Raw genomic sequence first — 27,892 nt, forward strand, 5'->3', positions numbered from 1 at the left:
GGGGAGGGAGAAGGGAGCACAGATTCCACACAGGAGAGGCAAGGTCTTATTATTACCAGCCTTCAAATGAAATGTTCTAAATTCCTGCAAGTCTTTGTCAACTTCTTCCAACATCAACAGAGGCCTTGAATACAGTAATGGCCTCTTAAAAAGTCAAACCACACAAAGAGGGTGACTCTGATTCCTTGGTCTGCCTCCTACCATGATCTGAGGCTGCTCTGGGGACGTTCTGTAACAAGGACAGCACAATCGCAGAAGCAATGAAGCAGAGGCAGGACGTGCCTACGCGGTTTTACCTAAACGTCGTTTGCTAGACTGGAGCGACGCGCCTGTACTGACAGCCAGGAGCAATTAGCACAGAGTCGTTCTGAAAAGGAGGAAGACTCACAGGCAGCAGTTACGGGTTAAGGGAAGTCACCATCTGCCGATGGGCCCCAGAATGTCACTGCACTGGAAGAGGAGGAGTGGGTTGGACGAGATCCAGGGCCTCTGCCCACGTTAGAACTGAGCAGCCTCTCTGCTGCCAGCATCACAGTGTCAACACGTTCTGTGTGTCTCTCTCCGTCTCAGACCGGAGGAGGCAGAAACTGACGCAGGAACCCAGGGGAACAAAGAACCACACAGGCCCCTTCTGAAGCAGGGGGACCAACAGCTTTTGTAAGCCCATGACCACCTCTGTCCTTGAGGCCTCCTAGCTCTGTCTTCCATCCCTGCCTGCCTGCCTGCCTGCGACCCAGGGGCGGACAGGACCTCCAGGCTGTGTCCAGGCTGCTCGGCCCCGGAGCTGCTGTGTGGGAAGGGAGAGTAGGCGGCAGCAGATAAGAGGAGCAAAGGTCTAGGGCAGCCCCCTTCAGCTAGAAACTGCTTCCTAGCTGGAAGCCACAACTACAAAGGTGTCAACCAGAGAGGGACCTCGACAAAGTAGAGTATAACCAGAATCCGCAGGTGTGTCCCACTGATTTGCAATACTAGGAACCCAAGGAGCTACCAAAAAGAAGTCATCTCGTCTACATACCGACTAGCACTTCTCATTTCCGGCTATGGGGACACACGGTCCATGCTCGCTTCTCTAGGCTTTAGTCTTAAGTGGATTTGATAAAGGGGAAGAACTCAGTTTTCTGAGAGTAAAGAAAAACTTCCCAACGAATGATGAGTGTTAAGTGACACCCCTGCAGATGTAGTTTTTAATCTCAGTCGTAACAACATCAAGGACTTGTCAGTTCCAGGGGAGTGTGCCAGCTCATTACCTAGGCCCGTTCTCTGCCCCGCACCGCCTCAACGCAGTGTACCCACACAGCGCGTTCGTCTAGGACAGAATGTTTACAGTAATACCTGTCCAAGAATGGTCCTTGCTTCCTTGTTCGGAAGGAAACAAACAAAAACAAGAAAGCCACGTAACTGAACCCAGCGCAGCCAGCTGTCCAGTGTTCCCAGGTGTGTTCAGTGCAGCTGCCGCAGACCCGGGCCCGACACCTCCACACCGAGAGCAGGAGGCCGCGGACAGGTCAGGGCATCTGCACTGGAGGAAAGAGAAACCAAACACATGTCGGCCACAGGTCGATTCTGGCACATTTTTGGATGAGATTAAAAACGTCACGATGTGCACAGGTGACAGGCAGAGGAACCATCTGGTCTACTCTTGGGGAGGAGCTCCCTGTGGTAAGGACCCAGAAGCTAGGGGGCCTCAAGGAAGGTGTTGGTTCGGAAGATAGAGGAGACGATCTTGCCAGTGGCGTTGATAGTGCCTTCGCTGTCCGAGCTGGACTCCGAGTCGCTGCTCCCAGAGTAGGCGCCCAGGCCCGGGAGGATGCCGATACAGACCGCAGCGGAGGGGCAGTGGATGGAGGGACCGCTCAGGGACGTGCTTCCGAGGGACACGCAGGACGGGGCTTCTGCAAGGAAGAAGGGGACTTTTACTCCATCGCCCTCTCCAGAGGTGATGGTCTACTCCGTGTGTGCCCGGCGCTGTGCTGGGCACTCTGCCATGGTGGCTCGACAGCCTGGGCAGGCAACTCTACTGCCACCCTCAGTTCCTCTCTGACCACGGAGGAAATGGAAGCCACTCAGAGAACATTTTAAGACCATGCAAACTGTCACCAAGTAGGCTGAAACTCTTTTGCCCCAGGACACCCATAGTTACACTGTCACCTTAGTGACAGAAAGCCTCAATCTGGAAAATGCAGGACCTGCTTGACCAGGCGGTGGCGCAGTGGATAGAGCATCGGACTGGGAGGCAGAGGACCCAGGTTCGAGACCCCGAGGTCGCCAGCTTGACCCAGGGTCTCTGGCTCGAGCAGAGGGTTACTCAGTCTGCTGAAGGCCTGCAGTCAAGGCACATATGAGAAAGCGGTCAATGAATAACTAAGGTGTCGCAACAAGAAAAACTGATGATTGATGCTTCTCATCTCTCCGTTCCTGTCTGTCTATCCCTCTCTCTGACTCTCTCTCTGTCCCTGTAAAAAAAAAAAAAAAAAAAAAAAAGCAGGACCTTGAAGGTTAAGAACTCCACCCGTTCTTCCAATTGTTTCCAGCCTCACTTAACCACTACAGCAACCTGACACGCAAGGATTATCATCACTTTACTGATGAGGGAGATCAAAGGACCTGCTAAGGATAAAGGCCCCTTAAGAGCAAAAATGACCAAATCTGAATAAAAAAATCATGTACTACAATGATTCCTTAGCTCTCACTGCAGAGTAAGTTGGGGTTCAAACGTCATTGCCTCAGACTGATGAGCATATTATCTTCAAGGGTTTTGCCTTAACAACCCCCTAACAGCTCATGGAAACATGACAAGGATACACGGTTCCAAGTTTATAAAATCAGGACGAAGCAAGAAATACACTGAGAAGCTAAAAGAGATCTCAAATGGCCAGGATGAGAGTTCAGCAGCTCAGTATGTTTGCTTGTCTTACTGGAAGTCCTAATAGGGGAGAAAACATTTAAGACAGGTAATGGCCTGACCAGGCAGTGGCGCAGTGGATAGAGCGTCGGACTGGGATGCAGAGGACCCAGGTTCGAGACCCTGAGGTTGCCGGCTTGAGCACAGGCTCATCTGGTTTGAGCAAAAGCTCACCAGCTTGGACCCAGGGTCGCTGTCTTGATCAAGGGGTTACTCGGTCTGCTATGGCCCCACGGTCAGGGCACATATGAGAAAGCAATCAATGAACTAAGTAGCAACGAAAAACTAATGATTGATGCTTCTCATCTCTCCGTTCCTGTCAGTCTGTCCCTATCTATCCCTCTCTCTGTTAAAAAAAAAAAAAAAAAAAGACAGGTAATGTTAGAACATGGAGATATAGAAAAGAGAAACGCGAGCTAACGAGGACTACAGAGATGGCGGTAACAGGCTGGCTGCAAGACAGCAGAGGCAAATGTCTGCGACAAGTATCACATAGCTCATTTCTTTAAGATATAGAGTTCTTCCAAAACTAACCAAGTAACAACTGAATGGGGAAATGGAGAGAAGACATGAACAGTCACAGAAAGAGAAACAGATGAATTTCAAATACAAGAGAATAAACAACATATAAGGAGGAAAGGTATGGGGAACAGGCATCTTTATATCATGTTGCTGGGAGAGGGGGGATAGGGCAATTCAATGTCTTTCAAAACTAAGTGATGTTCATAGGAGAACATTCACTGCGGCACTCTTGAAAGCAGCAAGACTGCAGACAATGGAGATGTCTATCAGCAGAGGACCAGTGGGTTAACGGATGACTACTCAGCCACTAAAAGAGTAAAGCATCTCTGTGTTTACTGGTATTGAATGGTCTATAAAATGCTTGCTAATCGGAAGAGGCGAGTGTGTGTATGAGTTATAATTTGGGGGGGTGTGCCCATGTTATGCATGACAATGTCTGAAAAGAATACAGGAAAAACTGGTGACTGGCTGCTGGGGGAGAGAAATAGTGCTTAGGGAACAGGGGAGACAACTTCATACTCCACACCGCTTTGTCCCTTTAGAATGTTCTATTATGTGCATATACTACCTATTCAGACAAGTTTTTAAAAAGGCAAATGAAAAAAAATCCAAAGAGCATCGGGGCCATTTAAATTAGGGGGAGAGAGTCTACATGTCTCTATAACTGCAAGGGCATCCCTGTAGTACAGCCAGGAAGGATACGGAAGACCAGACAGTCCAAAAGACGACAGGGGGTGCTTATCGACACTGTCCTGTAACCGAAAGTCTCCAGAGGGCAAGGGCTCATTCTTACTGTACCACCCCCTGGGCATACAGCACAGGGCCTGGCAACTATCACAAGACCTGAGAGTTCAGGAAAGTATGTTAAAGATATTTTACAGAGTTTCTTCTCAAATACCTAAATTTATTTTTGGTGGGTATGTGTGTGTAAAAATTTGGGACACAACATCACATTGTATCCACTCAATATTTGAACACTCACTGTATTCTGAAGTCATGTACACAATGAAATTTTCAGTATTCTATCAGAAAATGCTGTTTCAGAAGAGTGGTATCTTACAAGGTTATGAGTCAGTTACTTAGAACACTAATGTATGTGAAGCTGTTCAGTGAGACGTGACTGTCTCGGAGAAGGGCCACGCCCAGAGCACCTGTGGAGGACGAGAGCCGGCCTAGGGGAGGGCGGAAGTCAGCCACAGAAGTGCAGCCAAAAACTGAGACTTCTGTGCCGTCAGCAGAGTTGAAGCCAAAAGACCAAATCGCCCAGTACCTAGGAGGTTTCAAGAAAGAAAAGACTGTGACCGACAAATTTCATTCCAAAAGCAGTTAACTGTCCAAAGAGAACAAAACGGTGCCCTCTGATCTCACCCATCTGAAGTTTCCGGCCAACTTCTGCATTTGCAGGACCACACTGACATACCAATTAACACTGAAAATTACTAACGGAGACTGTTCCCAGGATTCAGATGGAGGCGTGACTTGAGAGTAGATGGGGGTCAACTTATGCATTCACTGGCTCTGCTCAGAGCTTAAGTCCGGAGCCTCCAGGGGAGGAAGCCTGACTCTCCACTGAGGTTCCAGAGCTACTTCTGGGGAAGCAAGAGGGCAACTCCTTCTCCTGCTGAGGACAAGACCCTGAAACAACATGCAACAGATACTCACTTTGTGTGGCCTTAGCTCCTAGCAAAAGGGGGCATTTCTTGCCCAGCTTCTGCTGGAAGAATGTAAGAAGGGGAGGAATAGGAGATTTAGAACACCAAATAAGGCTCTGAAACACGTGTTTGCCTCAGTGTAAAGACCCCACACAAGTTTTCCGTTCCACTAATTCATGCAAATAGTTCTACCATGGAAGAAGCACCAGATACAGAGCTACTAATTAACTAGCTGAAGCATGTTTAAGATTTCTATGAAGTTTCAGATACCTGTGTGTATACAAACACACAGTATTCACCTTTCCTATTTCAGCAGCCACAGTGTAGCAATTTCTCATTCTTGATCTGACCCCCAGGATACACTCACCTTCACTTAAAACTGTGCCACTTAATAGTGTCAGATTTGATCACATAAAAGCAACCACCAAAGAAAGTGTACTCCTGGAAGCGACCAAAACTAGGCTCAGTCCAATCCAAGCATCAGCAGGATGCAAGCCAGGTGAAGTCAAGAAACTTGACATTTGGGGAAAACCGAGAAAAATTCTTTGTGGGAAGAGATGATATGACCAGGGCTCTGGCTTTGTAAGCACTCCTAGGGAGCACAATTGTCATTGATCAGTCACGGGTTTCTAACAGTACTTTGCAGGGCAGCTGACATACTCTTGGGTATAAATCCTACCTGGTATAAAACAATTTGGTAAATTAAGTTTAGGTAGGTTTGGTTAGAGAGAAATACTTTCGTTCATAGGTGCAACACGTTCCAGCCCTTTGCTTGGCCCTGTGTATGATGAATAAAGAACGAAATGAACGCTGCTACCCACCTTGATTCTTGTCATCTGGGTCAGGGTCCGATTTCAGTCTTTTGACACTGTTGCCACTCTCGGAGCTGTAACAAAAAACAGTGATGTGAGCAAGGTCCAATCTTGAAGCTCAAAGCTTTGGGAATCAGGAGCTCCAACAAGCTTTTACATGGATGGATCTTAGGCAGCTTCAAGGAACTGGAATAGCCTGAAATGAGAAGTCTTCATTTCAGTCTCTTCTGGTTATATTGTTGTGAAGATAACTTACAACCCTGACCAAGGCGAATGGTGTACAGCACTGTCTCTCCAACCCGAACTTCAGATTCTCTGCTCTCCTTATCACTGATCTTGGTTAGAACCCTAGATGGGTTTCAAGAATATCTGAACATGTTCATAAATGACAAAAATTTAGCTGTTAAACATCAAAGAAAACAGCTTTAGTGACAAGCTAGAGATTCTGAGAGACGTCCACAAGACGTTCACTACAGCACGTCTGCACAACGTCCTCCAACGAGGAAGGGAATAATCCCAGAGGGCAGGCCTCAATCGCCGAAGGAAGGGCTGGTGAAGGAGAAAGCCCCCAACACTGGCAACTACAAATAGAAACCTAAACAAATGTTGTCTGTATAAAAAATTTAACATCTAATTTGTGGTGTAAAACATGACCATAACAAAGTCCTAAGCAGCAGCAGCGTGTAAGAAAGAAAGAAGGTGACCGTAGTTAAAATGCCTAAGGCCAGTGTATAATTTTGTAGAGAAGTAAGATAGCTATTTACTTTATGTTTTGCTAAGTGTGCCTGGTCATTTGCAAAGTTAGCCATCAAAAGAACAGAAATAGAATACATACATCTAAACTCGCAGAAACAAAATGAATAAAGCACTTTTAATCTTAATTTTTTTAAAAGTATTCATATAAAAATATTGTTTAAAGATAAATATTAAGTGAGTAAAAACTGTATCAAAAGTCCTAACAAGTCCAAACCTACCAGTATACAGAGATCAACAAACTAAATTCTAAACCAGTTACTTATGACACACACCTAAAAACTTCACGATTTTATACAGTTCTACCAAACTTTCACAAACCAGAGCCATCTTATACAAACTCCTCCAGAGAACAGAAAAAAAAGGAACGCTCCCTAAATCACTCTATGACGCTAGTTTTCACCTTCATGTCAAAATCAGATAAAACCAGGAGAAAAAAATACAGGCCAGTCTTACTCAAGAACATAGATTCAACAACTGATACAAAATATTATAAACTGGCAAATATTAACTCCACTGGCAAATAAAATAAAGCCAGTAGCCCTGGCCGGTTGGCTCAGCGGTAGAGCGTCGGCCTAGCGTGCGGAGGACCCGGGTTCGATTCCCGGCCAGGGCAAATAGGAGAAGCGCCCATTTGCTTCTCCACCCCTCCGTCGCGCTTTCCTCTCTGTCTCTCTCTTCCCCTCCCGCAGCCAAGGCTCCATTGGAGCAAAGATGGCCCGGGCGCTGGGCATGGCTCTGTGGCCTCTGCCTCAGGCGCTAGAGTGGCTCTGGTCGCAATATGGCGACGCCCAGGATGGGCAGAGCATCGCCCCCTGGGGGGCAGAGCGTCGCCCCTGGTGGGCGTGCCGGGTGGATCCCGGTCGGGCGCATGCGGGAATCTGTCTGACTGTCACTCCCTGTTTCCAGCTTCAGAAAAATGAAAAAGAAAAAAAAATAAAAATAAAAAAAAATAAAGCCAGTGGAGTTAAGAAAAATAACGATGCATCACTGCCACCCTGGGTTTCTCCCAGGAATGCAACATAAGAAAAACAAATTTAATTTCCCACTATAACAAAGGAAAAAATTACTTTATCAATTCAAAAGCAGAAATAAAATTTAACAGTTCATGGCTACAAAATAAAAACCCTCTTATCAAACTAAGAATAGAATTTCCTTCACTTGCTAAAGGATATCTAAAAAAACTAAAATGATAAGTACTATTCTTAGTGGTGAAAAAATAAAAAAAAAACATTACATTTAAAATTAGAGCTAAAAAAAGACTGCACAGAGCTATTTTCTACCTAGCATTTTCCTGGTAGTTCTAGCCAGTGAGGTAGAATCAGAGAAAGGACTTAAAAGATAAAAGGACGGGGATGAAACTGTCATGATTCACACTCAGTTACTCTCCACATAGAAATTTCAAAAGAATCTACTGAAATTATCAAAGTTAGTAAGAGTTACTACAGAGTTATTAATCTTAATAAATGGCCAATGTAAATACTCCATCAACTTCATGTTTATACACCAGCAAACAAGAAAAATGAAATACTTAAAATAAGTTGAACAAAATGTAAAAAAAAAAAGCACAACTCTTTTGAAAAATAACTATACGATTTTTAAAATGGCATTAAAGGAAACCAATGAATGTAGATACATGCCATGGATAGGAAAACTCAAATCCATAAAGATCTGTTCTTTTCATAAATCTAGCAAGCAATTTAATAACATTCCAATAAAAGTCCCTATAGACATTTTTTAAAGAACTTGGACTAAATCTAAAATTTACGTGGAAGAACAAAGTGGCCAAGAATAGGCATGACAGTGCCGAGAAGAATATAGGTGGACTGGCCATACCATGTATCAGGATTACACAGAATGGTACTGGTCCAACAGATCCAAGGACGGAACAGAACCCGCAAACAAACCCATATATCAATATGTATGGGAACTTGTTATGAGACAGATGACATCAATCGCTGGGGGAAAGGGCAAAAATATTTAGTAAATGCTGCTAGAAAACCTGCTTTTCGTTTGAGGAAAATAATTGAAATGGGATTTCTACCTCATGCCCTTCACAAAAATCAGTTACAGATAGATTAAGGACTGATGGGAAAGAGAAACTCGGAAACTTTTAGAAGAAAAAACTATCTTATGACCTCAGGGTAGGAAGACTTTCTTCAATAAAATATAAAGTGTTCTAACCATAAAAAATATACGTTGATCTATCTGACCACCTATCTTCACACAGTACAAACTTGTCATTATAGAATAAGTCAGTCTGGGGACGGGATGTACAGTACGGTGACTACGGGCTGATACCTTAGGAATTCCTGCCCCAGGAGACTAGAGTACCTCCTCGCTACACAAAACAATAGAGCACACAGTTTCAAAACCAGAAGGGCTTATATGCATGTCACCCAGTAAGTTAATACAAGGCCCCTTTTGGAAAGTGCTAAGAACTATAAGGGAGACAGTTATAACACACACTCCGCTAGCAGCAAGTACTGTTGAGGTAGCTACTTGCCCGCCTAGAGAGCCCTTTCTTGGCGCAGTCCAGAAAAACCGACCCAGGTCCAAATCCCAAGACACGGAGTCAAACATGAAAGCGTGGGTGAAAACCTGAAGGGAGTACTCATGGCTCCGGAAACTGGAGCCTTTGCAGGCTGAGCCTCCTCCCCTCTGCTGCGACACCATGACGACATTTGTACATGTCAACAGTGTTCCTAGGAACATCTGCAGCCGATGGATGGCGTGCCAAACCACGAGACTGCATCAACACACTCCCTCCGAAACACGCGGATTCACAACACACCGTGATCTTCCTGACGGACTGCACTTCCAGGCTTCACCACACTTTGCTCGTGGTATGGGGGTCAGACTGAACTGACCAGATTTAATCACTTTGGTGCCCTTCAGGATTTGCAAAGAGGAGCAAACATAAAGAACTTACCAGAATCTCGAGCCATTGCTGCCACCCCAACATCGATCAAGCAGAGTCCAGCCAGGATCGTGACTCTGTCACAGCTGCCATGTTCTTACAGGTCACAATGTCTTTGCAGCAGCTGCCCCCTCTCCTGTCTGCCCATCAAAGCCCTGGCCATCCTCACTAAACATCTCCTTCCCGTTGCCTTCCCTAACTTCCCCAACAGGGGCCGCACTCCCCCTCCAGGCAGTTAGTGTTTCCTCCTCCCGGCTCTTGTTACACCCTATCCACATCCTTTCACAGAATTTGTGACCTCCTTTTGCCTAGAAACATAAATGCTCAAACACTGGACCCCACCTCTCCTATTATTGTGTGACTTGGGTCAAGTTTCTCAACCTCTCAAATTCTCGGTCTCCCCATGTGATAACAGTAATTTGTACTTCACAGACTTGTTGAGAGGCATAAATAAGAGCATGCTTGAAAGGCATTTAACCACTCCATGCCTGCACACAGCAGGGGCCCAGTGAGGGGCAGCTCTCACTACACTGAATGAACAGTCGGAGAGACCAGGGTCAAAGACCACAGACAGACCAAATCGGGAAAGGGAGAGCAGGGTAAGGCGACCAGGGCACTTCCCGAGACTTGCGCTGAGGTCACCTTTGGCTCTGGCTGTCACTACAAGCAGCGCTTCGGAGTACAGGGACAGAGGGAGACTCAGGCTCCGCAGCTGCCTGCTGACCTCTTATGCTTCACAGCTCCTGCCAACAGCTTTGCCTGGGAGAACTTGTTCTTGGTTTCTATGGGTTTCACAGCCACTTTCTTCTCCACTTCCTTCTTGCTTTCTGAAGAAACTCCAACCTTGCTGCGATTACTGTGAGTTACAGGTTAAGGGTCAAAGCAAAAAAGAAGAGCTTTGGCAGGACAACAACAGACCGAGGGGAGGGACACAAATAAATAAAAGCTCGTCTGCTCTGCCAGGTAATGTTTACCCTACTGATAAAACAGGGCCCGGCCCTCTTCAGTCCGCCAGTCGAATCCAGCTGATTAGAGAGAAACGAAGGTGAACACAGAGGTGGCAACTCAAGCACAACATGACCTAGACAAGCAATTTTTTCCCCTCTGATTCTCTACGAACATCTGAGTACAGCCAGAAAACCTGCTATTACCAAAGACATAGTTGTTCTCCTGCTTGCTGGGGAAAACAGAGATCTTAAGGAATATAAATGTAACCCCAAACTAAGGCTTCCCAGAAAATGATGCCCCCACCCCCTGAAGGATAAAATCAAATTTTGCAGGCTGTCCTATGACTGACTATTAATGGCATTCACCTGAGATATGACGAAGACTAACTCCCACTCTGCTGGTGCAAGGCAACATCAAAATCACTTAAGGTTCATTAAAAAACAGTCTTGTCCATCACTGTCACCACACCCACTCCAATCACAAGCCTACTGAACCAGGACCTCCAAAAAGCCCAGGAACCAGTTTTAAACATCTCTAAGTGATTTTAATGAGAAATCTCTGTGTATCTACAACACAACACCCCAAAAAGTTGTTTTTAAAGCAAAATCAATTCACTTGTAACATCATTTTTTTCATGCTCGATACCAATCTCTGGCTTTCAAGGTCTGTCAGTTTCTTTTGTTCTCGCCACCAGCCTCCTCCTCTCCACCTTCCCTTTCTCTCTCACCACCTATTATGCAAGAGATGAGCATTCCAACAGGGTGCAATTCCTTATTTAAGATGCAGTAGTGCCCTACTGGAACAATAGTGACATCTAGTGCCCAAGGAATCCGAGAAGCATGTCTTAACAACCCAAGAGGTGGGACTGGGAGTGGGGCTACATGATCTAAGCTACTTAGTTCCGCGTCTTTAAACAATGGAGCCCTGGCCCAACCGCTCTGTTGGCTGGAGCATCGGCTCAAAGCACAGAGGCTGTTGTGGGTCCTCAGTCAGCACACATACAGGAATGGATCAATGTTCCTCTCTCTCTCTTGCTCTCTCCCTTCCTCTCTGGCTGAAATCAATAAATAAAAATAATCTTTTTTTAAAGTGGAGAAAACTGGGTACCAGAAAAAAGGAAAGTCTAATTCTGATCACTCTTCAGGCACTATCTCTGTTCTTATGAATACCAGTCACCCTAAACATTTGCAATATTCAATAAGATTACGCATAATGCTGAGCACTACTTTGAGTTTCATCATTTAATGTTTTAAGGTCATCATGAAAGCAGATAGTATGTTAATACTAAATGTTCACTGTTTTTAAGAATTAAAATGAAAGAAACAAGATTTTTCTCTTTCTAGTACAGAATCCCAAAACCATGAGCATGCTGGGATTTTTACCTGCAACTTCATTAAGGGATAGAAACTCAAAGAAAATTCCTAATATTAAATATTGAAAAATTAAAACAAATTGGAATGAGGCCCTGGCCGGTTGGCTCAGCAGTAGAGCGTCGGCCTGGCGTGCGGGGGACCCGGGTTCGATTCCCGGCCAGGGCACATGGGAGAAGCGCCCATTTGCTTCTCCGCCCCCCCCCTTTCCTCTCTGTCTCTCTCTTCCCCTCCCGCAGCCGAGGCTCCATTGGAGCAAAGATGGCCCGGGCGCTGGGGATGGCTCCTTGGCCTCTGCCCCAGAGCGACGCCCCGGAGGGGTAGAGCATCACCCCTTGGTGGGCAGAGCGTCGCCCCCTGGTGGGCGTGACAGTGGATCCCGGTCGGGCGCATGCGGGAGTCTGTCTGACTGTCTCTCCCCGTTTCTAGCTTCAGAGAAATACAAAAAAAAAAAACAAAAAAAACAAATTGGAATGATTAATACAACAAAAGTACACACGTATTTATAATACCTGGACACAGACAAAAACCAACACTTAATGTCTTATTCTTTTAAAATGACGAAAAGTATCCTACCTTTTCTTTTGGGAGAGGAAGAGAAGATAGAAGACAAGGTGGTAATATTATTTTCCATCCACATCCAAAGCATAAGTGATTTTTCTCCCTTAAGTCCCTCTCCCTGAAATGCTTTATATACACAAACACACCTCAAAACTCTTAAGGAATGAATGAAAAGGCATTTTTTAAATGACAGTTTCTAACACACATAACATGGCTGAATACTGGTTAACCTGAGGGAAACAAGGCTGCTGTTGTTTACAGGGCACAAGCCACCCTTACGTGTATTCATAAGTATCACATTATAAAACGTACCACATTATAACAATTAAAGCCAGGAATCAGCTCCTGGTTTAGAGCTTCCATAAACAAATGTCTAATAATTCCTATCTCAACATGTCCCTGGCTACAGGCACCCTTGGGATTAGTGTATTATACACAAGTGAGTTGGAAGGCTTGCTTTTTTTCAGTTTTTCTAAACAGTCAGGACTTTCCAAGTGTCCAATAAAAGCCAATACCCCTGGGGCTCTTCACTGTGGCTGTATGTTACCAGAACAGGAAACCTTCTTGGGCTTCACTGCTGCCCTGGTTCATTCTTCGTGTGTGTGTGTGTGTGTGTGTGTGTTAGAGACAGAGAGAAAGAGAGAGGGACAGATAGGGACGGACAGACAGACAGAGGGATGAGACGCATCAGTTCTTCGTTGCGGCACCTTAGCTGTTCATTGATTGCTTTCTCATATGTGCCTCGACGGGGGGGGGGGGACGACTACAGCAGACCGAGTGACCCCTTGCTCAAGCCAGCAACCTTGGGCTCAAGCTGGTGAGCCTTGCTCAAACCAGATGAGCTGGCACTTAAGCCGGCAACCTCAGGGTTTCGAATATGGGTCCTCCGCATCCCGGTCTGACACTCTCCCCATTGCACCACGGCCTGGTCAGGCCATTCTTCCCTGCGAATTGGAAACTGAAGGGCCTCTCACACTCAGTTCATACCAACACTGCTCTCCAGAGTGCTGCTTTGGGAGGCACTCTCTCTTATTTGCTAGCCTACCAAAGTAAGCACATAAAACAAGACAACTCAAGTAAGAAGTGTAATTAATGTAGTGCCTTAAAGGAAAAAGCCTGGCGCCTGAAACAATGCAATACATACATCTGCCCATCTCTGCAAACAGCAATGCATGTTACTCTGAGGTCAGCAGGGGGAGCTTCAGAAGAACCAGTCTCAATCCTACAGCTGGGACCGAGGTGCACCTTTCCACCAAGTCCTGTCTTACTATTACACTGGAACGCCACTAGAACTGGGACCGGAAGCCAGGTCTTCTGCTACCAGTTAAGGTCAGGTTTTGTGACACCAAGCTACCACCTTATTTCAATGCCCATCATCTTGATTTAAACCAAATCCCTAGAATCTTTGTACTTTCTCCATATAACTCTTCAATGGAACCTACTGCATACTCCCTGCAACAAAAAACCCCACCTTACACATATATACAGTTTCATATCAATCTTGGAAGTGGATCCTGTTTAATCACACTAGTAAAGATATTCAAAATATAAGCTTGAAATATTCAAATAAGACCGAAGACTCACAGGAAGAAAAAATCTATTAACCCCTCCTATGAGTTGTTCATCACTTTATCCCTATATGTCCTGAGAAACTACTACGTGCCAGGCACTGGAAATCAGGGGTGACCACGTCCTTGTTCTACATTCCAACAGTGAACAGACAGACAAAAAGACTTCCGAGATAGTGACAGAACTATAAAAAATGACCTTACAGACAGAGAAGGGAGGGAGTACAATTTCAGGCGGGGTGCTCAGGGAGAGTCTCTCCAAGGAAGGGAGATGTGAACTGAGACCCGAGAGCCATGCAGTGCAGCCCTGTGAAACCGAAGGGCAGAGCACTCCTGGCCAAGGAAACAGCAACACAAAGGCCCTGGGAGGGACCCACAAAGCTCGGTGAGAGGGGAACATAAAGAAGGCCGGCAGGCTGCAGTACAGCAAACACCAGGAAGAGGGAGCCCAAGATGCAATGGGGAGGTGGGCTGGCCTAAATAATGCAGAGCCCTGTAGGGCCCCGCAAAGAGTGAGGACTTAAGTCTAAATGCAACAGGAAGCCACTAATGTTTCAAACAGGAAAGTGACATGATCCATGTATGTTTTCAAAAGTTCTCTTTGTCTCTGGAGAAGGGATTTTTGGGGACGAGAATAGAAGCAGAGACTAATCAGCCGGCCACAGCAGTTCAGACAAGTCTATAATGATGTAATGACAGCAGACAGCAAGAACTACACGGATTTGGAGTAAATTTGGGAGACAATTTTCGACACAGGCACCTGGAGGTATAGGAGTACCATTACTGAGATTGGGAAGACCAGAGAAAGAAGGGATTTGGTGGGGAGGGCACTGTGATGAGTGTGGGGATCGTGAGGTATGGAATTAATAATTTTGTGCCTATTAGGACAATCAAATGGATGTTAAAAAGGCAATACTGAACCAAAGCAAAGCCATCTTTGTTGCTTTCTCTACCCCTCTATGGGGACAGACCAGGCTTTACCTGCAGGGAATGTTACTAAGGACACAGGAGGGTTGCTGAACTGTTCCTTTTAAAACTCAGAAGCCTATTTCTCTCCTGAATGAGGTTTATTGCATACCCATCTGTTCCAGGGTCTAATCCCGCAAAGCAAAAGTACCCTGGTACTACTAGGATTTAGGCCTTCAGTTAATCCTAAGGCTCTGGACTTTTGATTGCAACAGATTCTTACATGCAACATAACTGAATAAATCATGGCATGGTAGTTATTCAGTCATAAAAATATCACCATGAAAGGGAACTTCGAGATCACCAGGGTGAAGACCTTCATTCTATTTATAAAGAAACAAAACCCGTAGATGTTGACGGGAAAACTGACACCGTCAGACTTCTCTCAAAGCACAAAGGATATTCTGTATTCCTTCAGTTCTTTCAGTTCTTCGTCTCTTCGTTGTTTTTCTATTAATTCCTGCTGCCGAGAAACCTCATCAAGGAAGTTGGTCTCATCTTCATCTAAGCCTCTTACCATGTTTTCTGAGGAAATAATTAAAGAAGGAACACTTAGCAGACTAAAGGGAAAATACAGTCAAATAAGATTTTTCTTTTGCCTTTTTTTTTAAATAAACGGCAGATCCTTCAGGGGATTAGAAGAAAGAATTTGTAAACACCATGGCTTTTTAAATAGATAACATGGCACAAAATCAAGGCATTTCTCCCATTACAAGATATTAGCACAGAATTAAAATGGGAATCTTGAGTCCTAAACAAAAATGTTCAATGTGATCTAGAAGGTAAAAGTTTATTTCTTTCCCAGCAAACAAGCATTTAGAGACTAGATAATCAAGACAGTGCCCTGGCTAGATAGAAAAAGTGTTCCACAGGCAAACGTGCATCAGAGCGACCGTGCAGAGACCCCTGTGCCCGTGCTTCCCGGAGCTTACTGAATTTGAACTGCTCCTCGTACTCCTGCTGCTTCCTGTCTTTCTGTTCCTGCAGCCTTTCATACAGAGAGCGCGGGTCGTACACCTCCTCCGGACACTCTGAAAGGAAGAGGAAGGCGGAGAGGAAGAGGGGGGAGGGAGAGAAGACACATACTTTACAACACTTTCGTATTATTTTGGAATCACAGAGGATTTTTTTTAATATATATATATATATTTAATTTTAATGGGGTGACATTGATAAATCAGGGTACATATGTTCAGAGAAAACATCTCCAGGTTATTTTGACATTTGATTATGCTGTATTCCCCTCACCCAAAGTCCAATTGTCTTCCGTCACCTTCTAACTGGTTTTCTTTGTGCCCCTCCCAAAGGATTTTAAAGTTTAAGTCAAGTCCCTACATGATCTGGGGGCAAGGGTAACATACAATTAGTACAAAGTCCATAGCTGCCCTTTGGACCTCAGAGCCAACTGTCAATGTCAACAGGGCCTATGGCCGGAGACAGTTAACTGGAGGAGGGGCCCGCCCAGACCGGGCACAGCAGCAGCAGCCTCGGGTGTTCAGGTCCTGGGTCAGCTGTCTAGATGGCACAGGCTATCAGAATCTCCCGGAAGACAGTGCAGTGGAGCGAAAGGGGCAAGGGCATGAGGACCCTGGCCCTGCCCCTCGCTCTGCAGGCCTAGCACAGGCTCCTGCCCTCTCTGAGCCTCCGTTTCTCTCCTCTAGTGAGGACACTAATACCTACTGTGCAGGGGTGTTGTGAGGATTAAGATCAGTATGTCGGATGCCAAACTGTAAGCCCATGTACCTTCTGGGTCTTCGGGTTTTCGGACTTTCTCCCATTCTTCTTGTCTCCTTTTGCGCCGCTCGTCTAGTTCTGCCTCGGTCACAAACCTCTTTTTGATAACCAGGCTCCCGTCATCCCCTCCATCCATGATGGAACAACCAGTCTATGAAAAACAGAGTACTTCAAGTGAGAACTGCGATTAAAATTCTAAAGAGAAACAACGGACTACCTCAAAAGCAGTTTAATTTAGAGGTCATTAATAAAGGCACACAAATACATTTTCCCTAACGTATGAAGTAGTTTTATTAACACTATGTTCTCTACAAAGTCAGCGAGAGGACCTGGAACAATTCTTATTACATGCTATTCCATAATAAATCTTTTTTTTTTTTTTTTTGTGGCAGAGTCAGAGAGTCAGAGAGAGGGACAGATAGGAACGGACAGACAGGAAGGGAGAGAAAAGAAACATCAATTCTTCATTGTGCTCCTTAGTTGTTCATTGATTGATTTCTCATATGTGCCTTGACTGGGTGGCTACAGCAAACCTAGTGACCGCTTGCTCGAGCCAGCGACCTTGGGTCCAAGCTGGTGAGCCTTGCTCAAACCAAATGAGCCTGTGCTCAAGCTGGCGACCTCGGGGTATCGAACCTGGGTCCTCCACATCCCAGTCCGACGCTCTATCCACTGCACCACCACCTGGTCAGGCCATAATAAATCTTACATTGCAAGTATTTCTCTGTGCCTCTAACCTAGACAGAATGGCCTCCTGGGCGCCCTTTCCCCCAGTTCACATCCTCCTTTACTTCTGTAACATCTGACGTCGTTCCTTCCTGAAGCTTCTGTTTCAGGGACATTACACTACCTTGATTCACCTGTTCTTGTTTCCAAACAGAACCAGAATGGAGAAACTCAGGTATTTAGGGAGCCTTAGAGATCAAGTCTGGTCTACACAGCAGGAAAGTGACATGCCTAGAGGCACACAAACCATTAAGTGGAGGAAGGGAGACCGAAGAACCCACATCGCCCAACTTCAGATTCCCTGTATCTACATTACACTCACTCCTTCGTCGCTTTCCCGACCTTCCTCTCTGGAAATTCCGGACCTGTGCCATTCCAGATTCTATCTTCATTCCTGTTTGCTCACACCCATGACGACCTCCACCAAGTTATACACATATTGACGCAGAAGACTCCCAAATCCCAATCTCCGTACTTCTACTCAGAAAGGCGGGAGGAAGGAAACAAAGACAGGAATGTGCATTACTCCTTTTAAACAAATTTTTTCTACTTTTCTTCGCTAATGTCTTTCCTTTTGAAGAATGTTATGTGTGATTCACAGAATTACATGCTAACAAGGAGGCACATATCCTGCTCTTAATGGCAAATCAATTCAATGTCCATTTAAAGATGACACCTGATAATCAAAAAAGTCTCTACTGGTAACACAAAAATAAAGAAGTAGCCGTTTACTGAGCACTACATGTACTGAATACTGCTTATGTAATTCCCTCATTTACACACACACCGCCCTATGAGAAATAGCTCCTTTTACAGAGGAAGAAACTGAGGCCCAGAGAAGTCAGTTCACTGTCTAAGGCAGGGGTTGGGAAGCTTTTTGGCTGAGAGAGCCATGAACGCCACATATTTTAAAATGCAATTCCATGAGAGCCATACAACAACTCGTGTACGCTATGCATTATCCAATAAAAATTTGGTGTTGTCCCGGAGGGCAGCTGTGATTGGCTCCAGCCACCCGCAACCATGAACATGAGCGGTAGGAAATGAATGGATTGTAATACAAGAGAATGTTTTATATTTTTAACGTTATTTTTTTATTATTATTAAAGATTTGTCTGCGAGCCAGATGCAGCCATCAAAAGAGCCACATCTGGCTCGCAAGCCATAGGTTCCTGACCCCTGGTCTAAGGTGATAAAGGTGGTGAATGGTAGTGCTGAGCGAGAATCAAATCCAGGCCTGCCATCAAAAACATTCATATCCACTTCACCACACCCCTCCCCAGAAACTAGGGATCCTGACTGGAAAGGACATGTTAATTTCAGCTCTTTTTACATCAAATTCCAGTGCTGAGAATGTTCTTACAACATTTTTGGTTGATAAAGATGAAAAAAGGAAGCCAAGAAAATAAACCCAAACATTCTGAACAAAAGAATAGTCTCAACCGAAATCCCACTGACGCTAAAGTTTACTTCAGTGTAACAATCAAGAATTCTGAAATGTACAAGAATGAAAACCAAATCAGCTGACAGAAGCTGCTGCTCCCACAACCTGGACCCTTCTGATTTTGCACTACTCAGTGTCTCCGCCCAGAAGCCCATTCCACAAACAAAACTGTTCAGTCTCTGTGAGCACGCCCAACATTCCTCAAATTTCTGCAGAATGACCTCTTGTGAATCAGAAGCCAGCATTTTCTTAAATGTCCCTGGCAGAGTCAATGTCAACTCTGATGGATGGGAGACACACTGGACCCTCAATTTCTCCCCTCTTATTCTGTTAGCTGTAGCTCTCCTTTCTCACCCTATATGAGTGGCAGGCTGGCTTCTTCCCCTCACCCTTATTTCCTGGTAAATAACTCAGAACGGGATGGGTCCTTACTGCCCACCTAATCTGATTCTCTATCTGGTATCTTGAGACTTTTGTCCAACCCATTTTTAAAAACTTCAGATGGACCACCACACTCCCTCTTGAGCAGATCTGACTGACAGTATAATTCTTCCTTAAGCTGAACTGAAATCTGTCTCCCCATGAGTTCTACACAACGGTTAGATCCACTAGGACTAAACAGAAGGAGCCACATCCCTTTTTCAACATGACAATACTTTAGTTGTTTGAAGACAACTCTCATGTTCTTGCTATTTGGTCACTTTTCTAGGCCAAACATCCCTAGTTCCTCTAATCTTATTAGTGGAGAAAAGCAATAGTGTCTCAAAGCAGACTGCATGTAATTTAAACCTTGGGAATGAATACTAGACTCTGGTAATGCCACTGGCATCTCTTCACTGTCCCTATTCACTTTAAATCAGTGGTCCCCAACCCCCGGGCTGCGGACCGGTACCGGTCTGCAGAGAAAGAATAAATATTATTTCTGTTTTATTTATATTTAAGTCTGAATGGTGTTTTATTTTTAAAAATGACCAGATTCCCTCTGTTACATCCGTCTAAGACTCACTCTTGACGCTTGTCTCGGTCACGTGATACATTTATCCGTCCCACCCTAAAGGCCGGTCCATGAAAATACTTTCTGACATTAAACCGGTCCGTGGCACAAAAAAGGTTGGGGACCACTGCTTCAAATAATGAAAATAATATATATTAATACTGAAAAAAAATCTCCCAATAGGCCAAAATAAAACCTAATACCTTACATGGTTTCTTCTAAACAAGAATTCAGAGAATCTTTAAATTTATTTTTATAACTCAAAATGAAGAAAGAAAAATCATTTATTTTCATGGCCTGTTGAGTTTTTGGGAAGAGAAGAACTGACCTTCATTTAATTTTAACAGAGATTCCTGAAACTCAGGGGCAGAGCCTCTAGGATACTTAGGATACTTATAAACAAGAGTTTGAAATTCCAAAACGCTAGAGCAGTAATTTTCAACCAGTGTGCCACAAGACTTTTTAAAACATGCAATACCCGACCCAAAGAGTCAAGGGCATTGACCTATTTTCCTTTTTTTTTTTTTTTTTTTTGGTATTTTTCTGAAGTTGGAAATGGGGAGGCAGTCAGACAGACTCCCGCATGCACCCAACCAGGATCCACCCGGCACGCCCACCAGGTATCATTTGGTGGTTCTAGTGTACGGTTTATTAGTAGTGCAATTAAATAAACTCAGCATTGTGCTAAATAAATGAACTCTCTGACCAGCAATGTGGCAAATCTATGTTGTGCATAAAGGAAATAAACCTGAAGAGTTAGTACTCTGTGAAACGGCTGACACCAGACAATAGTGAGCACCATGAACTACCAATGTGGACAACACTGGTAACGGGCAGCAACAAACAGCAGGAATATGCATCGCTCCAGTTTACCTGCTGAAACCCTGAAAATACACCTACACGCCCTTTTTCCTCTCTTATATGCTACCAGTCATCAAGTTCTGGTGTTTCTACCTCCCAGTGACCTATTTTTACTCCACTCTCTCCTTTCTTGTCCTTCCCTCCTTTTTCTTTTTTCAAAAGAAGAGTCCTTTCCTTTCTAACATCTTCTTCTCAGGGCCCCCTCGCGCCTGGACTACACTAGCCTGACCAGTACATCGAGTGTCGGACTGGGACACAGAGGACCCAGGTTCGAAATCCTGAAGTCGCCGGCTTGAGCGCAGGGTCACTGGCTTGACTGTAGGACCATAAACAAGACCCCATGGTAGCTGGCTTGAGCAAGGGGTCACTTGGTCTGCTGTAGCCCCCAGTCAAGGCACATATGAGGAAGCAATCAATGAACAACTAAAGAGCCGCAATGAAGAATTGATGCTTCTCACCTCTTCCCCTTCCTGTCTGTCTGCCTCTATCTACCCTTTCTGTCCCTCTCACAAAAAACAACAAAACCATTCTATATATTAGTCTGTTTCCACTCTAGCCCCTAACAGCCATCTACAATAGCACTTTATCCATTTGTTTTATAATTTATGACTGTTCCAACAGCTCTTTGTATGCACAGTGGTAATTAACACAGCACCTGGCATATGTTAAAGTATGGAAGAATTTAAGCAGGGAAGTATGATCTCATATGACTATTCCTAGGTATTGTCTGATGTAAGTTAAAGAGAATGGTAGACATTAAATAAGTATTGCTGAGGCTTCTATGTCCAATGGGAAATTCAATTCAAACACCGTATCATTTGTAAAGTAGGAAACACAGGAACAAAAATTAAATCCCTTTATTACATAATGGATGTCTTCGTCAAGAATAACTTACTACTCTCCTTTAATTTCAACAGACTAAAAAAGGCTCTCTTACACTGATTAGTATTTCCCACAAAAGGCATTTTCTTTGAAGAGTCCAATATTCATTTAATGTTTATTCTGCAATGGGGAGGTGGAAATGACAGGGAAAAAAATTATAGTGTTTATTTCTAATTCCTACTGCCTCACTAAATTTTCATAAGTTTCGTATTTTTCTCCTTTGTTTGCTAGAATAATTAAAAACAAAACAAACAAAATTCCAGGGGGCCTGGGAATCTAACTATAAAGATTTACATGGGAATATTTATTTTGTCCTTACTGTAACTGTATTTAATTTGAAAAAGAGTGTTGTCAGCTTTCCCTTACTCACATAACTTTTTCCTTCAAGGTGAGCTGAATTAAATTATCAAACTAAACATTACAATGTTTTTTCAAGAATTATTTAAGTTAAAAAAAATTATATAAGTTCTTCAAACAGTGAGGTCATGGAAAACCAAAACCACACCAAAATCACTTGGTTCAGACTTAAAAGTTTCAAAATGATACAAATAAAGACCATGGTTTTCTCAGGGTGATAGGCACACAACACAATCCACAGTTCAATTGCTATCAAAATGTTTACCTGAAACCTATATACTCTTATTGATCAATGTCACCCCAGTAAACTTAATTTCTTAAAAAAAAAAAAAAAAAAGAACATAGGTTTCACATTTGCTTGACAGACAAAAAAACAAAGTTCTTATATTTCAAGCCAAATAGCTGTAATACACTACTCCACTGTGTTTGGACTGGAGACTGCGGTATTTAATTTCCAGGTTGATGGGACAAATGAGCTCAGTCTTACACAGCATGCCATGCCATGCAAGTTTTAAGATACAGAATTTAGATTGCTGTCCCAAAATAATTGCTGTCACTAAACTGAACAATTATTTCACTTAGCTAGTGCTACGATACAGTCAATGAGATGGGTTTCCTATGGAATTAAACTTTGCGATGGCAGACTGCTTACCGGTCACAGCACTGACCACCTTAGCCTAACTTGAACATTAGACTGCCAGTGTAAAAATACACCTGGGGGACTCTGACAGGGTGTTTGTTCTAAGGCTTTTCTCTTTGGGTAGCAAAAGCCATAGGCCAATATGTTTTCCTTTTGTCAGTTAATATATAGTAGTTAAGACCTGCTCTTCCTACATTTTTTTTTTGTATTTTTTTTTTTTTTTTCTGAAGCTGGAAACAGGGAGAGACAGTCAGACAGACTCCCACATGCACCCGACTGGGATCCACCCGGCACGCCCACCGGGGGCGATGCTCTGCTCACCGGGGGGCGATGCTCTGCCCCTCCCGGGTCGAGACCAGAGCCACTCTAGCGCCTGGGGCAGAGGCCAAGGAGCCATCCCCAGCGCCCGGGCCATACTTTGCTCCAATGGAGCCTTGGCTGCAGGAGGGGAAGAGAGAGACAGAGAGAAAGGAGGGGAGGGGGGGGGAGAGAAGCAGATGGGCGCTTCTCCTATGTGCCCTGGCCGGGAATCGAACCCGGGTCCCCCGCACGCCAGGCCGACGCTCTACCGCTGAGCCAACCGGCCAGGGCCTCTTCCTACATTTTTACCCTGATGTTCAAGTCACACGGAATTTCAAAATGCAGGGCAGCAACTAAGGAATTTTCCATCTGGCAAACTCAACTATATTCTAAAAAAAGATGGCTTTCTGGCCAGAAGGCTCTTCTACCAGCTCAGGAGTTTTGATCAAGCCAATGTCCCCTATATTAGAAAACTTCTGAGAATGACAACTACTAACAGAGAACGCTTTGCTAGCACTTATTAGTAGACAAAGTAATCCCTGACCTTCCAACAACAAGGCTTATTTAACATACCTCAGAACCAAAGAAAACTAAAAGAATCTAAAAATAAGGGTACAAGATAGCAATTTAATTCATATTTAAAATGTTTATTATGAAGAATTGATAGTTACTGTTTGTCTAGTCATATAAAAAACAAATGCAGACTGACCAAGTGGTGGCGCAGTGGATAGAGCATCGGACTGGGATGAGGAGGACCCAGGTTCGAGACTCTGAGGTCACCAGCTTGAGAGCGGACTCATCTAGTTTGAGCAAGGCTCACCAGCCTGGACCCAAGGTTGCTGGCTTGAGCAAAGGGTCACTTGGTCTGCTGAAGCCCCTTGGTCAAGGCACATATGAGAAAGCAATCAATGAGCAACTAAAGTGCCACAACAAAAAACTGATAATTGATGCTTCTCATCTCTCCGTTCCTGTCTGTCTGTCCCTATCTATCCCTCTCTCTGACTCGAACTGTCTCTGTAAAAAAACAACAACAACAAAAAAAAACCCCAAATGCATTAAAGTTATTTTTAAGATAAAAATGTCATACAAAGTTATTTTTTTAAAAAACCTACATATGCACTTATCTTCCCATAACACAAGAACTGAGTCTCATGATATGTGCATTTACCTTGAATTCATCTATATGCATAGGAAGAAAAAAGAGAGCTTAAAATACTGGTTCCCTTAACTGATCTTCAGTTCCTCGTTCATGTGTGCCCTTTGAGTATAAACACTTCCCTCACTATGTATGATTCTAATATTAGTCGTCTCTGCTACCCAGTGTGGCTCCTAAATGCAAACCAATAGCTTCATCCGGGGCTCACAGGAACAAAAACAGCGTCTGTTCCAGGCTGGAGGAAAACCTGGCCACGTTAGAACTCTGCTGTGCTGGTCTACCGACATCTGACAGAGCGCTGCCTTAGAAGATTTCAGGGTAGCTCATTATTTTGCCGTCTGGGCTGGCTTTGGAAGTGAACCCATACTTAATCATACCTCTGCCCAGGCTTTATATAACTAGTAAGATAAAACTTTTTAAAAATAAATAAATGACTTTGCATCATACAACCATAGATAAGGTCAACCAACACTGTTGTATTTCTTTTCTTTCATTTTTAGAGGGGAGGGGAGAGAGAAGGGGGGGGGGGAGCAGAAGCATCAACTCCCGTATGTGCCTTGCCCAGGCAAGCCCAGGGTTTTGAACAGTCAACCTCAGTGTTCCAGGTCGACGCTTTATCCACTGCGCCACCACAGGCCAGGCTAACTCAGTTGTATTTTTCAAGTAAATCTTCACCAGGGACCTGCTATGTTCAAGACAAAGTGCTAGGCACTAACCTGGAGCTCTACTATTTAACAAGTGGAAGCTTCATCAGTAAGAGATAAAGATGGCACACGAGCAATTTAGAAAAACCGAGTAAGATTAAGTGCTGCAACGCGGAGTAGAAGCTAAGGAGCTCAGAAAAGGACGACTGGAAACACGCACCAGGGAAGCTTCATTTTGAGAGTAGCTGTGACACTGCACTGAAAGTGGCAGAAGTTTCAGGCATACAGGGAAAAATCTTTACCTCAAGAGCGCCTGAAATCACAAATGTCACATTTCACAATCAAAATGAGAGGAAGAGGCCCTGGCCGGTGGGAGAAGCCACAGGTCCGACCCCTGCAGAGCACGGACAGGAAGCAGTCAATGAGTACACAACTAAATGGAACCACCAAATGAGAGGGGTTGGTGCATTTCTTCCCTTCCTCTCTGTCTTGCCCCGCTTCCTCTCTCTCTCTCAAATCAATGGAAAATTAAAAAAAAAAAAAAAGGAGAAAGAAAAGAAAGGAAGGTGCTTTCATTTCCAGAAATAGTGGGTGAGGTTACTGAGACCAATACTGTACTTCTACAATCAAAAAATAAATAATAGTAATAATAATAAAGTGACTGAGAGAAAATTTAAAATAATTCTTAAACAAAAAAACCAACACGATAGTAAGGAATATGGCTGAAATCCAAGGAATCATAAAAACCAGAAACAAACCCCAATATTCAAAGTTGTTTCCATCCTGAGGGTTTCCTGGACCTTAAAGCTGTTTTTCGGAACCTGTGTGAAGCAACAGCAACAACAGGCCACACAGGGATGATAACCATCTCTCTCCATCTGAATCTGGTGCTCCAAAGAAATAGACCCTCCAGGTACAGATGAACGGGAAGAAAAACAGCAGGAATAATGAACGACAGACGCGGAACCCAAGGCAACTCAGACAGTGGCTTTAAAACAGACAGGTTATAAAACAACTGTGCTTATCCTGTTTAAAGAAACAAAAACCAACCCTCAAAATTAACAGCAGAAAATACGTTAAGAAGCTGGAAAACAAACGTGAAGCACATTTGAAAAGAACCAAATTGAACTTCATGAACTAAAAATGCAGTAACTGAATTGAAGATTTCAATGGATGAGTTCAATAACACATTAGAAATAGGTTAGGATTGATGAAGAAATTATCCAGTATATATATAGAGGTAGAGATCAGAGTAAAAAGATCTGTTAAATCAATAAAAAAGGAGGAAGAAAGCAACAGCAGAGGCAATCAATGGATAGAAGATGGCCAAGAATTTTACAAAACTAATGAAAGACACTAACCCACAAATTCAAGAAGTCTAACAGACACCAAACAAATCTAACAAAAACCCATCATTGGCTATGTCCTAGTGAAAATGCAGAAAACCAAAGCTAAAGACCAAACAATCTTTAAAACATCATACAGTAAAGAGTGAAACAGATCATATTTAGGAATGAAGTAGGTTCAAAAGGTGACCCATAGTGAGCACACCGAACCCTGCACTTAAATTACGTGTCTACTAGATACAGTGGTTTTCCATTTCTGAAGCCAGCAGCTTGACTCGAACCAAACATCAAGATTCTTAGAAGGTGAAAGGAAAGACTGCTAACCAGATAGACGGCCTTGAGGTAATTCTTCCTTTCTTAGAACCACAAAGAAGTTGCCACCTGGAGTAAAAGGCGCCAAGACTTCAGCTAAGAAAGATAATTGGGCAGCCTCTGCTTTCAGACCCGTACAAATTATTAACAGTTCATCTCAAACTCTATTTGAAAGACTATAAAAGCTGGGGTGTTTGTTTTTTTTTTCATCTCAGCTCAAGTCTGGTATCAAAAAGGAGCCTACACACAGATTCCTTTCAAAGATGTCAGAAGCAATCCCTCCAAATCATTTTATAGGGTCCCTCTTAACACTTCAACAAACCGAACAGCTGAAGAATCAACAGATCTTACCTCATAGCTGCTACCCATGAGGTCATTGGGAATCCTGACCACCAGGCCGACACCTGGTTTCCTGGGTCCCACTCCAGACCTACTCAGTCAGACTATCCGGGGATGGGGTCCGAGAATCTGCATTTTAAAAGGGCCGCAGAAGATCTTGTTTTCTACTAGTTTAAGAAGCACTGCTAAGTCCGAACAGGTATCCTCCTTTACCCCGGTGCGGACTGACATTCACACGGGCCACCAACTCTCAAACAAGGTGCTTCAGCTCTCGGTCTTGGTTTCCTAAGTGTTCTATAAAACGCGCACGCTACAGCAACTGATACATGGTACAGAGTATAATGCGCTACCCTTCTTACATTTATTTACGTGCTGTGATGCAACCATTTCCAACCAGGCACCCGACATCTGAGCAGCCTGGAGCCGTTCCAAGCCCGCTCCTCTCCTGTACCCTCGGGGTGGGGGGGCACCTAGCAGAAATGGAGCAGGGAAGCCGGCAAGAAGCCTCAAGTCCCCATTCCGCTTGAAAGGGTCAAGTAACCTCCCCCACTCGGCCTGGAAGCCATCCCGCGGGCCCACCGGCCCCCTTCAGGCTGGGCCCTGCAAGCCTCTGGTTCCGCCGACTCAGCCCCCTGGGCGAGTGCACAGACTGAGAGGTCTGGCCCTAAACCTCAAGTCAGATGCAACCCCCCATCTTCTCAGCGAAGAGCTGGAGCCCAGGTCTCGCCGCCTGGCCAGGGCCCAGGCCGCACTCACCTACCGACGCGCGGGAGGCGGGACACCCTCTCCTCGGTCGGGCCCGCCCCGAACCGCCACGGCAAACGCCGCTTGCTCTCTAGGGAAAAAGAAAGATAGAAACAAATGAAAAAGAAAACAGTCTTTGCTTTTGTACTCCTTTTGACCCTTCGAGGCTTCCTGTTCCTCACCGCCACAACAAAGGTCCGCCCCGTTTCCGGCGGCGTAACCCAATCCGCACTTCTCTTCCTTCCCAGGAGTCCGATGGAAATCCGGTGCCCAAACAGCTGGCAGGAGATACTTGATTGGGCCATTTACAGCTCAGCTAGGGGATTGGCCAGCTCACTCCTGGAGGGCGGGCCGGGCCGTGATATCACGTGACACTATTCCGGAAGAATGATTGGTTGTCGGGGAGAGAGGGCTTGCCACCGAGGAAGGGGCGTGTCCT

At 44.5% G+C, this 27,892-nt stretch overlaps 1 protein-coding gene across 1 annotated transcript; it reads right to left on the reverse strand.

Annotated features, from left to right (window-relative positions):
• Window positions 1-1,150: 1,150 nt before the first annotated feature.
• Window positions 1,151-27,673, reverse strand: PSME3IP1 (proteasome activator subunit 3 interacting protein 1). Its single transcript, XM_066349793.1, has 8 exons — window positions 27,466-27,673; window positions 26,722-26,838; window positions 16,718-16,859; window positions 15,907-16,005; window positions 15,377-15,499; window positions 10,286-10,418; window positions 5,898-5,962; window positions 1,151-1,892 (listed from the first exon to the last, which is right to left on the reverse strand). The coding sequence occupies exons 2-8, from the start codon at window positions 26,737-26,739 to the stop codon at window positions 1,675-1,677; spliced, it is 798 nt and encodes a 265-aa protein (XP_066205890.1). The 5' UTR covers window positions 26,740-26,838; window positions 27,466-27,673; the 3' UTR covers window positions 1,151-1,674.
• Between the last annotated feature and the right edge of the window lie 219 nt (window positions 27,674-27,892).

Source organism: Saccopteryx leptura, chromosome 9, assembly GCF_036850995.1.
Source record: "Saccopteryx leptura isolate mSacLep1 chromosome 9, mSacLep1_pri_phased_curated, whole genome shotgun sequence".
Lineage (NCBI taxonomy): Eukaryota > Metazoa > Chordata > Mammalia > Chiroptera > Emballonuridae > Saccopteryx > Saccopteryx leptura.